We start from the raw sequence: 17,684 nt of genomic DNA, 5'->3' as shown, positions 1-17,684 counted from the left end.
AATGTTTTACTTTCTGCAGTATAGCCGAGCAAATCCAAGGACAAAGCAAATCCGAGCACACACACATTTCCAAAAATTGAGGATAATTGTACTTGTGCATCTGTATTGCTGTATATTTTAGGGATTACTAAACACACGCGAAGCAGCTACAGATTGAACAATGCTGTATGAAGGAATACATTTCGTAACCATCTCCTGGATTTGTGTCTTTCATTTTTTTGCATTATTTATCAAATCACGCTCTGTTGACAACTTTAATCAGCAAGCGGTACTTACAAAGCCCAATCAACAGCGATGATGAGAGTGATGTCATCGGTGGGCAGGCCCACAGAGGTCAGCACGATCACCATGGTTACAAGTCCAGCCTGTGGGATTCCAGCTGCACCGATACTAGCTGCAGTGGCCGTAATACTGAAAATACAGAAACGGGGGGAATTTATTCATTCTGGCAGAACACCATGTGCAGTCCTCATCAAAGGTGTGTGTGTGTGTGTGTGTAGTCTCCGAACCCTGCGGAAGTGTCTGTTTGTGCATGAAGCGTATAATTGTGTGATGATTGGAGGGGGACATAACACATAGGGGATATAAAGTGGAAGAACAGTGAAAAAGTGTCTGCCCCTTGATGCATGTGATGTTGCAACAAACACTCACACACACACACACACACACACACACGTACATGCACGCACATACACACACCAGCGAGCAGACAGTTCAGGACAGGCAGGGCTGAGTAGATGATTTGTCAGGGACCTTGGACCTCGGTGCACAAACTGACAAACTGTCCCTCGGGAGGGGGCAGGAGGGAGGGGGCTGGGATACAGATGGAGCAGCTCTGTGGTCAGCAGCCAAACGGCACGGGAACAGGACGCCGGCAGAGGCAAAAATTATTATAATTCTGGCGTGGCAAGGGAGATGAGTAATACAGGTCATATGGGTTTTACCGCCAAGGGATTATGAGGGAATGGGCACAGACTGCAGCCATGAGGATAGGTCTGCTTAATGTTATTACAGTAGAACATGTCATCAAATCAGCGGTGGAAGAGGCCATTTTCCTAGACCTGGGGGGTTTACCTTGTGTGCAAAAGGTATGGATTAGCGAACAGGGGGTGGGGGGCTGCCTGTCTTTTTGCCTGTCTGTCTGTGTGTCTGTCTGTCTGTGTCCCCTGGGTGTCCAGACTGATTTACCAAAAATCAGATCAGACTAAGAAGGTCATATGATGCGTAATCTGTGTGACATTTACATATATGTGTATCTGCTAAATCCCATAATGTTGTTTTTATTAATTCAGAATTAAACTAAATGTGTGACATTAGATTAATTTCCACTCTTGCTCTGAAAACACCACCACACTAGCACCGTTTTGAAATGAAAACTACCCATTGCCACATTTTGGAAGGTCTTCCTTATTTGCAGCATTAACTGAAAGATATCAGAATAGATGTGCTGCAAGTTTTCCACAAGCAGTAGCTGTTGCAAATCAGTTAAAGATTTGTGTGGTCAGCTCATTAGGTAGCAAAAATCTTGTTTTTCTTAAAACCAGTGAAAAAAATTTGCCAGTGGCATAAGATAACCCCATTTGTTGTTTTGGGTATTTTTCAGGAAACAAGTATAAATACGCTGAAACACGGCAGAATAAAGATCAGTCCATTAGAAGCAACAAAATGACATTTCATTGAAGAAAATTGAAAACAGGCTGTCTTGCAGTGGATATAAGAGGGATTATGTCATCCCAAAGGATAATTTTTCACTTGTTTTAACAGAAATAAAATTTTAAGACTCAATGTGAGACTAAATGACTGATTAAGATGGATTTTTTTTTTGCAGTTTGTGTATCCTACTCTATTAAAATACTCATTAAAACTTATCTAAAATGGCCGATAAAATTGCTGTTAAGAAAGGAAACCTTTCCCTTGGCTCACAGTTTAGCACATGTCTCTCTCATAGAGATTTGGCACAGGGATAAAAAATATGATCATGAAAAAGTTGACTGCAGGGAGCTTGCGTCCACTTTTTACTCCCAGTTCTGTCACTATTATCCATGAGGTATCCTGTTTCAGCCAGGCCAGCTTGTGTCATTGATCTCCCTCACTTCACTGACATTTGTTTTTTTGTTGTTGTTGTTGTTGTTTTTGGTTTGCTAATGGAAGTTTAAATACAAAGTTTGCCATTTTTTCTTGGTGCTACCAAGTGTGCAATACCAGTGTGTAAGAGTGGGTAATGTTACATCAGAGTTTTTCCCAACAGCACAAGGTCCCACAAGGTTCAGTCTTTGGACCAGTTCTGTTCACTATTTATATAAATAATATAGTTTTATCTATTCAAACCCATAAGGTCCACCTTTATGCAGATGTTATTTTATACTTCTGGGCTGACTCTAAAAAATCAGCTACTGAAACCTTGCAACTTGCTTTCATTACTTTGCAAGATGGATTTATCATCCTTAAACTTGTATTAAATGCCAATAAAACAAAATGTATGCTGTTCTCAGAGCCAAAGATATACAGTACTTTCACAATCCGCAATTTGAATTGTACAGTCAATGAAATAGTCACATTTTTATAAATATTTAGGTATTTTGATTGATGATAAATTCACCCTCATATCACATACTGACACACTGCTAAAAAAAAAAAAAAAAAAAAAAAAAAGAGGATGAAGTTTGGCTTTTTATACAAAAACAAGTGATATTTCCCTCTGTCTTGCAGACAGAAAATTGTGGGAGCAATTTTTCTCTCAGTAATAGATTATAGTTATATGATGTACAAACATGCAGCCACATGCACTCTTATGCCTAAATGCTGTCTACCATTCAGCTCTTAGATTTATGACTGGAGACATCTATGGCACTCATCACTGTATGCTTCATCTCTTTCCACTAGAGACCAGCTTTTATTTTTATTTATTTATAAAGGACTTGTCCAAAAATTGCTCTTATATTTAGTGGCACATGCTGGCTGGATAGTTGGAACATATAATACCTGCTCACAGGACTAATTAGTGCTTTCTAGAATTAACATGAATCTGGGACAGACCACCTTTAGATTCTTTACACCAAACATCTGGACCTTGAAGCTTCAGACTCTGGTTCCAGTGGGTCAGTTCACAAATCTGCTCAAAAGTCATTATATTATTTTGTCCTTATTTTTACTTTTTTTTTTTTTTTTTATCCTTATCATGTTACTAATATGGCATTATATGTATGTAATTAATATTGAACATTTTCAATTGTTGTTTTACTGATGCAATATACTCAGATCTAATAATAATAATACTTATGAGATTAATACAAATGAGATGCTTAATGGTCTAGATTTAACTGTTTCAAGGACCCTCACCTTATGGTGATGATCTGGCCAAAATCAAGCTCGTAATTGTTCACTTGAGCGATGAAGATGGCTGCCACAGCCTCATAGAGCGCAGTGCCATCCATGTTGATGGTGGCACCCACGGGGAGCACGAAGCGGATGATGCGTCTGTCGATGTGGTTGTTCTCAAGCAGGCACTTGAAGGTGATAGGCAGAGTGGCGGAGCTGCAACAACAAAGAGAAAAATATGGCAGCAGATGATCTCTCCTTGAAGCAAGCTGCTGCAGTTCACAGGTATGTTGGCCATTTCAATCACACCCCAGCAGTTGGTGCAAAAATGGTTTCAGTCCATGATTCCAGGGAGTTGTTATCTTTTAAGGGGGCATTTTGATGGGCAAGCGCTGGAAGAAACATTAAAGGCCAAGATTACCCCATCAATGCCTTCTCATAATATTTATCTCATGTTACAGCGCTGATTTAATGGACAGAGGACATTTTCACTGTGAAATGTACTGTCAAAGCTTTTGCTACCAAAACAAACATGGTTAAATGTGCTTGTTATACATTTCGAGGCTGTTTCGAGGCTATTGTTGCCTGTATTGCTCGTAAACACTGCAGTAAAATGGAAATATTTTAAGCTGGGATGGGTTTAAAATGCTCTATAAAATCTTGTTACCGAAATTAACATTTGCAAGAAAATATGTTGATACTCAGCATTTGAATAGTCCAATAAATTTCAGATATTTTTAAGCCATTTTAAAACTCCCACACATCTTCATTTCATTCAAGGTTAAGATCCTTGTGTTCAAGACCACACACACTATCTCTGTCCTTGGCTTGAATTCCTTTTCCATTTTTCTTTTCTTTTCTTTTCATTTCTAACAATAGCATGGCCATGGGAATATAGCAACGGATTTCCTTTGCGCCACTTAATTCCTAGTCTCACTTCTTTGGATGCTCATCATCCATGTGATCCTTGGACTTCTGTAAGTCATTCAGTTGATTATAAGGCAAATAACTCCTAATATACACAAAATATATATATATATTTTCAGAAGCAATTCATTTATGGCCTTGAGTGAGTTCAATACTACCAGCTGTGGTGTATATTCTAAATTCACCTTACACAGCTTAACCTGAAAATGTAGTTAACTATATTCTGCAGAGCAAAATATGTCTAAATTGACTTAACATGTGTTAAACCTCCACTACAGCCTCGGTCTTCAACAAATAAAACAAAACAGAATTACAGAGGCTTCACAGGAAAATTAATTCCCAATGCAGTATTGAACTGTGGAAGTGGCAATCTGTACCACTGGACCATTGTGTTTTTACCTGGAGGAAGTGGCCAGGGAGATGAGCAGGGCCTGCAGAATGCCCCTGATGTAAACGATGGGGCTTTTCTTGGTGATGAAGAAGTACATGGCTGGAAGGATGAAGAGGCCATGCAGCACCAGCCCCATTACTACGGTGATGGCGTAAAAGCCCAGCTTCTTCCCCATAGCTGACGGATCGTCCATCTCCAAGATCTTACCGGCCACCAGGAACACGATCCCAAAGGGGAAGTACCTGAAGGAAGGAGGGAGGGAGGGAGGGAAAGAAGGTTGCATGTTCAGTAAATAACAGCTGGTTTTCTAATAGTGCTAGAAATTCTCTTCACATTGTTGGACTTTATTATGTATCTACGGTCCCTGTTTATCACAAAAGTAATAAACCATGTGAGTTGCAAGGAAGCAAGCAAAAAAAAAAAAAAAAAACATACAAAAGCAGATTTAGCAACCAACAATGATGAAAAGAAGTAAAAAATCAGAAATGTCTGATGATGTAATTTAGAAGACATATTGTGAATGCAAGAGGCTAAAATGATTGCGTTACCCTCTGAAAAACATCAAAAAGACTGTAATGACTTGTTCATGGCAGAGGAATATTAATGTCAACAGGTCTGGTGGTGAGGTTCACTCCTGAGATGCAGCTCTTACCAGATGACAATGGCAACAATCTTCAGAACAGCCTCATTCAAACTCTGGCAGAAGTTGACCAAAGCGCTGCCGTTGGGTCCCATTCTACCCAACATTATGCCTGGATTGAAAACACACACACACACACACACACACACACACACACACACACACACACACACACACAAAACATAAAGTGCTACTGTCTGTAAAAGTGCATTTTAACACCTGGTGTGGCACTTGAATATGAAATAGACCCTACATCTAGAATGAGGTTTTCAATAGAGGAAAAAAGAGTGAAAAATGTAACCATATTGACGATTTATGTATCTCTCTCCTCCTGTTGGGGGCACAATGCATTTATGTAGTCTTTTGCGTGTGTTTGAGTGTGGGGTGGTGGGGGTGGAGGGTGGGGGACGGGTGCCCAAGCCATTCACTTACCCATGGTAGCGGAGAAAATGACTATTCCCAGGACGTTCATGCCCTCACTGGTGCCAGGCGATGTTCGCATGATGACATCAGGCGGCGGCGTCAGATCCAGGGAAAAGTTCTGGATGTCGGTGCCATTGTCGTCCTGAATGCCATAGATGAAGACCCTTCGTGTGGTTGTCTCATCCAGGAGCTGGGCAACTGTTGGCTTGGGCCGGGGCACTGGGATGCTCTGGGTACGATACTTAAAAACAAAACAAAACAACATAACAAGGCACTTAGATCGGCGCAGCAAGACACTGATACAACAGTCGGCCACACACATGAGGTGTTGACATTTCAATTATCAGATTCACACAGGAGGTGCTAACAGTGACTGCAGTATCTGGTGTGAGTTACTTAATATCCTCTCTAAGGTAGTGTAAAACATATTTATTTTTCATGCTTTTATGACTGACCCAACCCAGTCCTCAAGGACCACCTGTCCTGCAGGTTTTTGTTTCAGCTCAGCTCTTTCACACCTGATCCATTTAAGAGCTTCATGCTGATTGGTTGAAGCAGATCTACCTGAACAGGGCATGCAGGAAGATGCGTGGGCCTTAATTGGGTCAGGGGTGCAAGAGCAGAGCTGAAACCAAAACCTGCAGGACAGGTTTTGGCTTGGGGTTGAGGAACGTCGACTGACTCAATTAATCAATTTAGTACTTCAATCAACAGTTCATTTTGAATAAAAGAACATTTTCCTATTTTTTTTTATTATTGTTTTTCTGCTTTCCATGCTCAAACACCACCTTACAACTGTGAAATGGACAAATGGACATTTCAGCCGTGAAAAAACCTTAACATCTGCTCACCTGTTGAAAAGTAGCTTGAACCAGGTTGGCCGGGAACATGTTGCTGGGGAGGAAAAAGTTTGAGAAATGAATGAATTTAAAGTGTTTCAATAAATGGCAGATGGGAAGGAGGAACCAGAGAGAACATATTGTTATCACCAAGGGTAGGTGAAAAAAAATCAAGCTGTTTGGCTAAACAAAACCTGCTATTTCTTCGTCCTTGCATAGAAGTACATGTAGTGCAAGGTCAAAATATCACACAAAACAACAGCGGATGTGACTAGTGAGGACATTACTATTCATCATCTAGTGTGCAGGAGAGTTCGAGGCTTCAGACCTGCATGAATATGACAATTTAAAGAGTTGAGAAACAAAACTGTATACTCTGGTGTGTTGTGGATAAACCTTATTGCTTATTAAGTAAAAAGGAGGCATTTCACTTGGCTCTGTTTAAATCTGTCCAAATACATTGGGATTGGCTTTGATAAAAAAAAAAAAAAAAAAAAAAAAAAAAAATTCTGAATATCATTTGGAACACCCAAGACAGTGACCACATGGCCACAAAAGCACTGATAAAGCACTGGTTAATTTTTAACATTTATATATACTGAATTTACAAAATCCTCAGGTGAAATTTCAGAAACTGAGTTGCAGCACCTTTTGCATAATCCACATTTCACTGTCTTGTCAAAGCCTAACAATAGTTGCATCTCCTTGTCTATGCCTTCTTCTTTATTATAGATTTATATAAAAAAAAAAAAAAATAGGGGTCCGTAATGGTATGTGTCATTTCTGTTTTACTCCTGGCTGGTGAGAATTTGCATAAAATGTCCATTACTACAAGAGTGCAGAGTTGTCAGTTACTACGATGGAGAGGATACACTTCAAAAAGCCCTCTTGAAAGCCCCTACCAAGAAGAGGTAAGGTACTAACGTCCCAGAATCAACTGCAAAAATACCATTTTCCACCTTTTTTCTTTTTTGTGTGTTTTTTTCCGCATTATTTTGGGAAACAGTGTGCACTGTCACATTTCCTAATGAGCCCAGTTATATCTCATTAGCCTACTGCACACATTACTTTTGGCTATTAGGCCTGCAGAGTATGGGAATCAGCTGCTGTACAAGAAATGAACAGGGGGATAAAACCTGAAGACAGAGGAGTGTAATAATGCTGAGTGTTAAGGAAAGCAAACTGACATGGACAGCCTCATTCAGGGACATTGAGTGAAATGAAAGTGTGTAGAGTGTGAACTAACTCACACCAAGAGAATGAGTCTATCTTTAGCATGAAGGCCTCAGGGCGTACAGACTCAGAGCCTCCCACCGTCTTTACTGTGTGTGGATGGCAGGTCTGACCTTGGTATGTACTGTATAAGTTAAACATGCTTTAAATAGCCAAAAAGGCAGAATTATCTGCATTATGACTGTTTCAATGCCAGGAACTGTCAAAGAGTTAAAATTGCTTCATATCATTTTCATATATGCTTTTTGCTTAAGGCTGGCTGATATATTGATATTATATAAATAGTGTGAATGAGAATATCAGCTGAGATTTTGGATCTTGTGATATCATGGTATGGCATAGATTTTTCTCTCATCTTCCTCAGGCACGTGTTCACAGGGAGTGATCAAATCAGAGCCTAGATGTCACAATAACATTACTCAACACATTTCATTGTAAAGTACCTAAGACATTCAGGACATTTATGTGAATTGTCTGACTGAAATGAAGTGAACTTGCAAGTTAGTGCAGGCCACCTCAAGTGGCTTTGCCCACACATAACTTGCTCCAGACATCCATGTGTACAGTATAAAAGTGACTTTTTTTTTTTTTTTTTGCTTAGTGGAGAGATGCAGTTTGTAGTGCAGTGCCAGGTTCAAGTGTAAAGTAAAGTGCACACTAAAATTGCTCTCTGCCTTTGACCACTTTAGTTTTATACATAACAGATTGTTAATTTATGTCTTTCCATCGGGGCAGCTTGATCACAGGTTGATGAAAATTGTGAGAAAGGAGTGAAGAGAGAGACGAGTGTTATGGGTGCAAAGCCATACGGGTTGCTGCGTCCTGTTAACCCCTGAAAAACCACAAGAGAAAGCACTCAAAAACATTATGTGCACTTTACCATTTATGCCCCAAACCTCAGGTCATAGCAGAAAGATTTCACAAATGGAATCAGAGCAAACATGAAAGTATCTCTGAATATTTTTGCACAAATTATCAGGGCACTGTCAATTTGGGTCATTTCTATCAGACACTTTGAGGGACAGGTTAGTGTGTGGGATGTATACTAAAAGCACACAAATGAATCTCCTGTCTGAAAATGACCCTACACTGGAAAAGGCTCTGACTCAGGTTACATAGTGTGAAAGAGACTGATGATCGCAGAAAAATATGGATGACTCAAGATGTTTAAGGACTAAGACAGAAAATGGATTTGGGCACAGGCTCAGCCTTATCTGTGACCTCTTCATGTGATTACAAACAACGGTTTTCACACTTGCCACAACGGCAAACAAAGATGAGATTGAAGACTTACACAAGCTAAAGAGTGTGTCCCAAAGATAAAGGTGATGGTGAAATATAAGGACAATGCATATCAGATGAAGCTCTAAAAAATGGAGGGCTTCCACTGTTAGGATGCAAATGGCAGTCCACCTGGATTGGCATGCCATTAAAGCACTGAAGTTCCATAAGACCAGGCCTGTCCATTATGCAATCTGCCCATCAGTTGAAGCAGAGCTGAGCTGGAGAAGTTGGAGGTCTGCTACAACATGAAGAAAATTTCCATCACAAAACCACTCAGTTTCCATTACAATGGGAACTGATGAGATGTCAAGAAATATATGACAATAAACACACACAGAGGGCCTTACCAGTATAACAGGCTGGTATTTCTGATTGTGCCAGCCCCTGCAATCCTACAGGGGATCCCAGGGACCTAATGCTATCTTGACATTATACTCAGTGGTAAAGATGATAATAATCACCTCTCCAGTCTTGAACAAATGCTCACAGGGCTACAGGAATAGGGACTCTGAGTCAACCAAGAAAAATGTGAGTTCCTTAAACAGGAACATCTCATACTGGGGACATATGATAAACAAAGATGATTTACACAAGTCTCAAGACAAAATTGAAGTACTACACCCACTGAATATATTGCTACAGACAGGGTCAAAATGGAACTGGACTGGAAACTGTGAGCAAGCTTTTAGAGAGACTAAGTGACTAATGACATCAGAAGAGTTGCTAGCTCATTTTGACCTGTCCTTACCCAGCCGACTTGCATGTGATGCTTCACCCAATGGCGATAGGGCTTTCCTCTCACATAAGTTCCCAGACGGGTCAGAAAGGCAGATTTCCTTTGTGTCAGAATCACTAAATTGCTGAATGCAGTTAAGCACAAATGGACAGAGAGGCACTCAGCCTTGTGTGGGTCAAGAAATTCAAACACTGTTTACATGGGCAGTTTATGTTGTTGACAGATCACCAGCCCCTTGTTTGAATTTTCAACCCATGGAAAGACGTTCCAGTAATGATGGCACAACGCCTGCAGCGTCTCTTTCTCAGCACTCATCAGTATGACATTGAATTCAAGGGAACCAAGCAGCATGGCACTGCTGACAGTTTATCATGGTTGCTGTTACTGATGTCAGACAAAACCACAACAGTCGAGGTAGCCGTATGAAATGACCATGAAAGGATGGCCAGCATGTGGTGATACAAGATTCCCAGCATTCTCAGCTGTCATCTTGCCAGGGAAAACTCATTTGGCTCTCAAGTAGTAATTCCTCCCAAGCTTCGTACTCAAGTTCCATAAGGTCAGGCCTGCGCAGTATGCAATCTGCCCATCAGCAGAAGCAGAGCTGAGCTGGAGAAGTTGGAGTAGATGGAGGTCTCCTCCTACATGAAGAAAGCCTCCATCACAAAACTGCACATGTGGCACTTGGGTACAATGAAAATATCTTGGCTGTGGCTGGAATTGGCAAGCAGATTAAGGGTCAGACAAACAGCTGCTCGGGATGTCAAGAAATCCAGAACGTACCACCACAACCACCTCTCCATCCAAAGCAATGGCCCTCATCACCATGGCAACAGGCGCAGATCGATTTTGCTGGGCCACTCATGGACTCCACGGTCCTGTCGTCGTGCACTCCCAATGGCCCAAGACCATCAGAATGAAATAAACCACATCTGAAAAGAGTGTGTTTGCCATGTTCACTAGAAATGGCCTATCAAGAGCAAATCAGCACAGACAATGGAAAACAGTTTAGTTCTGAGGCATCCCACATTTTCATGAAGAAAAACAGAATTAAACACTTCACTTGTGCTCCATTCCACCCAGCCGCTTATGGCTGGGCAGAAAGATTTGTACAGACATTAAAGAAGGCCATCAATGCAATGGAAAGTGAGAATCTATTCCCGCAACACAAGATATACACCCTCCTCTTTGCCTGTTGGAATGCAGTCCATGCAACCACCAATCACACACCGGCGATAGTGTATCACTGCACACCTGACACCAGGTGTGCAGCGTGATGCAGAGAACAGACTGTTCAAAAGCTTGAATGCTAAACAAATGAAACTCTTCAGTGTGGGACAGTCAGTTCTCACTTGTGATTATTGATCTGACAGTTGGCAGCCAGGGACAATAGCCAGAAGAGATGGACTGCTGATGTGCACTGTGGGTGTGGGACAGGACATTTGGAGATGTCATACGGATAAAATCTCAGGTGCTCAGGCAGAGCATATCCCCACACATTGACTCACCTGATTTGGATGCAGACACTTCAGATTCCCCAGTTTCAGCTTCATCTACACATGTCGATGAAGCCCCCAAAAAATCAAATCGAAAATTTTGAATTGCTGTGCTGCTCTGCCACAGTAAAAAGGGAAATACTTCATATTTCGCTTGGCAGAGAGATACCTTTTGCTGGGGGTTATATGCAAGTTCAAGTGTACAGTAACTCTCACATGCTCTCTGCTTCTGACTGCTTTATTGTTTCATGCAGTTGTGTTATGCTTTATAGACAACACAAAACAAATGCTCCATTCCAATAAGGTGGTTTATTTCAACCTGCAAAATGAATTGAGTTGGTCGCCCCTTGCTCATTATCTTACATCTTTGACCAAAAATTAACATTCGTTTATTATTTTTTGTATTCTACATTTTATTATATACATTGTTGATTTTCTATATACATTATATTTTTACTTATTACCATTACTTATATGAAGAGCTCATTTGCAAAAACAGATATCTCCATTTGAATTTATTAAACCTTTTTAAACTTTTTAAATTTTATTAAAATTTACTTTATATTTTGTTAAAATTTACTTTATATTTATTTCTATTTTTTATATGTTTATTTAGTCTGACATAATTTGTATTATCCTAAATCATGCTTTGTGTGTGTGTGTGTGTGTGTGTGTGTGTGTGTGTGTGTGTGTATGTGTGTATGTGTGTGTGTACTCCAAGCAGTATCAGTGAAAAAGGGGTATTCGTTTTAAGAATGGCTTTTATCTGTTTTTGCAAATGAACTCTTCATATACTTATATAGTCATGTTCCAAGAAGAAGAAAAAAGAGCATATTGTGATGTAGTTGTATGTATATGTGTATACATATATATACCCATGTAAATGTGTATGTATAAACATGCTTAAATAAACACAGTTTGACACTCACAATGGACTTAGTCACCCTGTGCTCCTCTGTGTGCAGTAGTCTTCACTCCCACCTCCTGCCCACCTTCCACCTGTGGGCTCTGATTACAGGTGCCTCAGTGGGAGTTAAGATACCTACTGCCACTCCTTGTTTCTCTCAACTTGCTCAGCTGGACGCTCACAGGCTATGATCAAATCAGAGACCAGGTGCCACAGTAATATTACTCTGTATTCGCATTTCATTATAATGTATTGATAACATGTGCATGCAAGTTGTCTGACTGACCTATTGAGTGTTTTAGCAAAAAATATCTTGTATCTAAATATCTTATGAAAGCACCAGGTATCCCTACAAGATTGCCTCAATATCAGTATTGAGGTATTCGCTCAAAGATATTGTAATATTTGATTATTTAAAGCCCTATTTTAGCTCAGGTCTGATAGTTAAAGGAGGTCATTGTAGCAAAGCTAGAGTAATACACAGTTGTACTCTAATACACAGTTGCTATCAGGATGATGCAGGCTTACAGTACTCTGACTATATTGTAAACTGGATGGTCAACAATCATAAGGCTCTTGACTTAATATTAAGACCCAAGAACCATCAGGGTGCTTAATGGTACTTGAGTCTGAATAGAACATTGTGAAACACCTAAAAAACATTGATGTGCATGAATTTATATTCCCAGAGAAATATTTGAACATACATGTGTTCAGCAAATGCAAAACAGGTATTGTGTGCACTTGCAGGTACTGAGTGTCTGTTATGCAGATTTCTGTTTGTTGCAGCAGAGCATGGTCGCTGTGTCATGTAACCTCCATGTTTCAGAGAATATAAAGAGCATTCTTTCTCATATGGTTGAATATTTCAAAGAGACATAATCTCAGGAAAATCTGCATCACATCAACACTGGCTGTTAATCCTAAATGTCATCTGTGAATTTAAATAACAATCAAATTTCAAAGGGGACATTTTTGAAATGCAGAGATTACAGGCAATAGCTAAGGAGCGACTATGAATATACAGAAAAGGCATGATGAATGATGAAATTGCACTTCACAACTGTGTAGAAAGCCAATGGAGAGGAGTCAGCGAGTATTCCACATGGATTTGACCACTTATCCATTCAGCCAATCCTGTATCTAAGACAGAGAGCAAAGCAGGCTAATAAACCACTCTCTGTGGATCAGAAGTGGACACTGACCTCAGTGCCCCTATTGAATCAAAGTATGTACTGTAGTTCATACATACATACTGTACTCATTATGCTTACACACACACACACACACACACACACACACACACACACGCTCAGGCATGATCATATAGGAAGTCGGACACATTTGCGAAAGCACACATACATGCCGGCATGATACATGGAGGGCTCTAAAGAAGCTTTGTGAGATAAATCCAAAGCACAGCTGTGCTCTGTAAAATGCACATACACGCACACACACACACACACACACACACAGACTATGAAGGACAGAGCTTCACCATTGCCACATGATCAGTATGTAGGTGGATTTCACAAGCCTGGCCAGAATCTTTTTTTTTTTTTTTTTTCCACCTTTTACTGTTCTGTTTGAAAATGAATCATGCCAATGCAGTTTCTTTCTTTGATTTTGATATTGAAACCCTGAGGTGTACAATACTGAAAAGATACCAATATCAGTAGAGGATGAAAGCCTGTGAATTATTGAAACATGTATAGTTCTTCAATATTTCACAGTTCATTCCCAGCTTTACATTTGGGATTCAGGAGCATCAAAGTAAACTGCAACAATCTGGTTAAGGAGTCAACCACCAAGTACCTCTGAATAAGGTGCTGGCACACTGTCAATGTTAGCCCACTGACCGACTGTCACACTGACACACTGGCTTACCATCATGTTCCTTTATCTTGTGCTGCAGGGCTGACCCTGGCTCACCTCTGCACACCAATGCCAGCCTTCAGCAGCACTAATTAGCTTAGCTCAAAACTCCACTGGCACGTGACCCCAAGGCTTTGCTCTCTGACCTCCTAACAACTCCCTTCCAGCCCTCATGACACAGCACGCATACAGCAGCTACTGTACCGAGCCGAGAGCACGGCACACACGTTAACCTCATATCAAAGGTCACTCTCGATTTCGGTGCTGCGGTCATAACATCTGCTTTCGAGATCAAACGGAGAGAAACTGTGGTACATTTTCGATTTCACTTGTGGCCTGGGTGACAAGCCACGAGAGACGAATCAAACACTCCAATCAAACAAATCCCAACAGGTTTTCAGTCATTACTCCCACCACCCCTGGAGCAATCCTCGTTATTCTGCAATCATCTGCCTCTTTCACACTGAGTAACCTGAGACAAACCAGACCCTTCTCCTCTGAATCTGTGTCAGTTTCTCTGAGCTGATTTCAAATGATTGTAGGCTGTTTGTCCATCCTTTAGTCATTTACTCTAATATTCAGTGTTAAAAATCTTGTTTTTCCTAAGTCGAGTGAAAAAAAAAATCTACTAGAACGAAGGAATAGGACCCTTTGTTTCCATAATTTTCTACATGAATCAAGTGTTATTTTCTTGTTATAACTGGGCTGATCTGTTTTATTCAGCTTTATTTCAACATATTTATGAATCTGCCCTGAAAACAGGTGGGAATATCTTAACACTCAATGTGAAACTAAACTCCTCGGTGAAGTGGATATTTTGTTGAATAACAGAGAGCAACTGCTTGAAAGAAAAACTCTGAAGTGTGACATTGAATATTTGAATATGTATATCCAAAAAAATTGACTTTTTTGCAGTCTTATAACTGGGGCTCAAGGGCTTTTCATAGCAAGTGCAAGTGCAATGAATTTCTATGAATGTATGTGTATATGAGGCGTGTGTGAGTGTGTGAGTCTGTGTCGATGTGTGTGTGTGAGTGAGGGAGAGAAAAAGAGAGCAAGAGAATGAGGAAAAGAGCAAGGCAATATCCTTGCTCACCAAATTCACATCCATGCTACCAACCCAATCTCCCGAAAAGAAGACGTTTTTCATGTGACCTAAGCCAGAGCTTACAAGGAAACAGGAAATGAGGGAAAAAGTGTCCCTTACCGGATGAGATCCAGCAGGGCGTCAGCGGAGCTCATGATTGGCTTCCCGCTGTCCTCAGAGTCCTCCTTCTGGGCAGCGCCACCCGGGTGGATTATGGATACCATGACGATACCAACTACCACGGCAACAAAGGTGGTCCAGAGGTAGTAGGAGATGGTCATGATGCCCAGTCGGCTGGAGCACTTGGCGTCCAGGGCAGCCAGGCCTGACATCAAGCTAATTAATGGAGAGTTTGGTTGGGGGTGGAGGGGGGGGCACCCAGTGGAATAAGAGTAGGGAGAAACAAGGACAGAGAAAGAGAGGGACACTTGTGTTATGAATCATTACAAAGAGACCTGAGCAGTGAACTGGGAATCTGTCTGCTGCCTTTCAGTTCAGCTTTACTCACTCAGTGTCCTGTTAATCTGCACTCTAAACATCAGGAAAGGGAGAAAAGATGCATGCCACTGAAAACTGCGCCAACATACACCCGTAAATTCACGTGCTAATGCAGCAAGGTAAAAACTGAATATGGGATAATGGGATCCAAAGGGTCAAAGCATTTGTTTATGTATTTTCAACAAGTTGGACACAAGAAGATGTGACAAGTTGAAGATGGAGAAGAAGATGATGAAGAAGAAGAAGCAGCAGAAGAAGAAGAATGAGGAGGAGGAGGAGGTGGAGAAGGAGGAGGAGGAGGAAGAGAAGAAGTAGAAGAAGAAGAGGACAATGCGATGAATAGGGGATTAGCAGTTTGCAAAAAGTAGCAACAACAAAAACACAAACAATAACATTAAGTAGATAGATCTTGAAAGGCAGGTAAATATTCTTGCAACTTTTATTTGTAATTCAAAATTTAGGACAATATTTCACCAACATTTATACAACCATACAAATGTAACCACAGTGGAGGAAAACTCACTTTATCAATTTGAACCTGAAAAAAAATCATCGCAAACGAATTAGGAAAAACCCAGCAGGTGTAGCTGTGTGACATTTGGAGTCAGACATGCTCCTGATAGAGACTGGGCCTTAAAGCAGCAACATTACCACAGTTAGCATCATCATTTACTTTGCAGCTCATAACAGCAGTAAAATCTCATTGACTGCCATCTCCGTTTTGTCAACCCCATGCTGGCAGAATCCATTATTTATTTGCATATTTATTTTTTATTTGCACAGTTTGATGCCTTAAGGGCAATATTAAAGTCAGAAAGACCAAAAAACCCCAAGGGGCTCACTGAAATAATCAGTATATACACAAAGGAAAAACTAAATAACTATATAACTTAATAAATAAATAAATAAGTTTTATAAGTCTGAAATAAGTTTTCGCTGGTGTGATAAAAAGCTTAATTTCTTGTACTTTTACTGACTGTGTTTGGATTTCTGTGATTCCTGGACGTACCTTCAATTAGGTGAGCATTTAACACTTTGTCATAGACTAAGCTGGCATGCATTAACTATTTACATACATCTATATTGTGCAGAGACAATGGAGTGGAAGTGCTACTTGGGTCTTTCAGATGATCACAAACTGGTGCTCTTTAACTTTGGGTGTTATTTCAACTCATGAAAGATTCTTCGCAAAGGTGAAGAAAATCTCTGTGAAATAAAGGCATTTTAACTTTACACCAATCTGACAGTGTGCTGTGGAATTTTTTTTTTTTTTTTTTAACCAATTTTTACCAATTTTTACCAAGATTTTCTTCGCCTTTGCAAAGAATCTTTCATGACTTCTATTATTATATACCTCTATTATGTGTTTTTATTTGTTGTCAGTGTAAGCATGTTGGTATGTGGATGTAGGGTGTCTACGTGTTTCTTTTTTTTAATGCTTTTCTTCTATGCACTGACAAATGTAAATTATAAAAAAAAAAAAAAAAAAGGCTTGGCGTCTCTGTAATGGCAAAGCATGTATTATTTCAGAGGGATACTCTCTACATTTAGAACGGGAATCTTTTATTTGTCTTCATCGGGCACAATATGTAAGAGCAGCATCCCCAGTTTTTTGTGACTATATCAGTCATAAAACAGGATTGTTAGATTTTCCCTTTGAATCCCGTGGGTTTCTTTGCTGTCAAAGAACCGAGATAATCAGTCTATTGTGATGGTGAATAAAAATACACTACGGTTCAAAAGATCAAAGTACTCATTTAAGCATTTCCCTGACAATGTGAAAAGGGAACCTTCTGGCGGGACTGAACACATGACTCACAATGCATCGGGATGATATGCTTCGCGTGTAAATGCCATTCGAGTGAGCTTCACATCAGAGGAGGCTTCAGATCATAAGGCATCACCGCGGAAGATGGTGGCTTCTTAAGTCAGCTCAGTAAACCTGTTACCAAACTGCTGAAGCCTTTTATATAAGATACTGCCACAGCTGTCTCAGAAAAGGCAATCTCCAGCACAGAAAATGTCTCACA

At 40.3% G+C, this 17,684-nt stretch overlaps 1 protein-coding gene across 1 annotated transcript in view; it reads right to left on the bottom strand.

The window, feature by feature from the left end:
* slc1a7a (solute carrier family 1 member 7a) overlaps nucleotides 1-17,684 on the bottom strand; it is a 47,563-nt gene that overhangs the window by 3,035 nt on the left and 26,844 nt on the right. Inside the window, exons 3-9 of the mRNA XM_030074444.1 lie at nucleotides 15,277-15,492; nucleotides 6,551-6,593; nucleotides 5,709-5,940; nucleotides 5,289-5,388; nucleotides 4,645-4,878; nucleotides 3,340-3,534; nucleotides 277-411 (exon numbers count right to left, since the gene is read on the bottom strand). Coding sequence (XP_029930304.1) covers nucleotides 277-411; nucleotides 3,340-3,534; nucleotides 4,645-4,878; nucleotides 5,289-5,388; nucleotides 5,709-5,940; nucleotides 6,551-6,593; nucleotides 15,277-15,492 — 1,155 coding nt within the window. The remainder of the gene's footprint in view (nucleotides 1-276; nucleotides 412-3,339; nucleotides 3,535-4,644; nucleotides 4,879-5,288; nucleotides 5,389-5,708; nucleotides 5,941-6,550; nucleotides 6,594-15,276; nucleotides 15,493-17,684) is intronic.

This window comes from Myripristis murdjan, chromosome 17 (assembly GCF_902150065.1).
Source record: "Myripristis murdjan chromosome 17, fMyrMur1.1, whole genome shotgun sequence".
Classification (NCBI taxonomy): domain Eukaryota; kingdom Metazoa; phylum Chordata; class Actinopteri; order Holocentriformes; family Holocentridae; genus Myripristis; species Myripristis murdjan.
The sequence above is the reverse complement of the archived record's forward strand: the minus strand, read 5'-3'. Positions and strand labels throughout refer to the sequence as shown.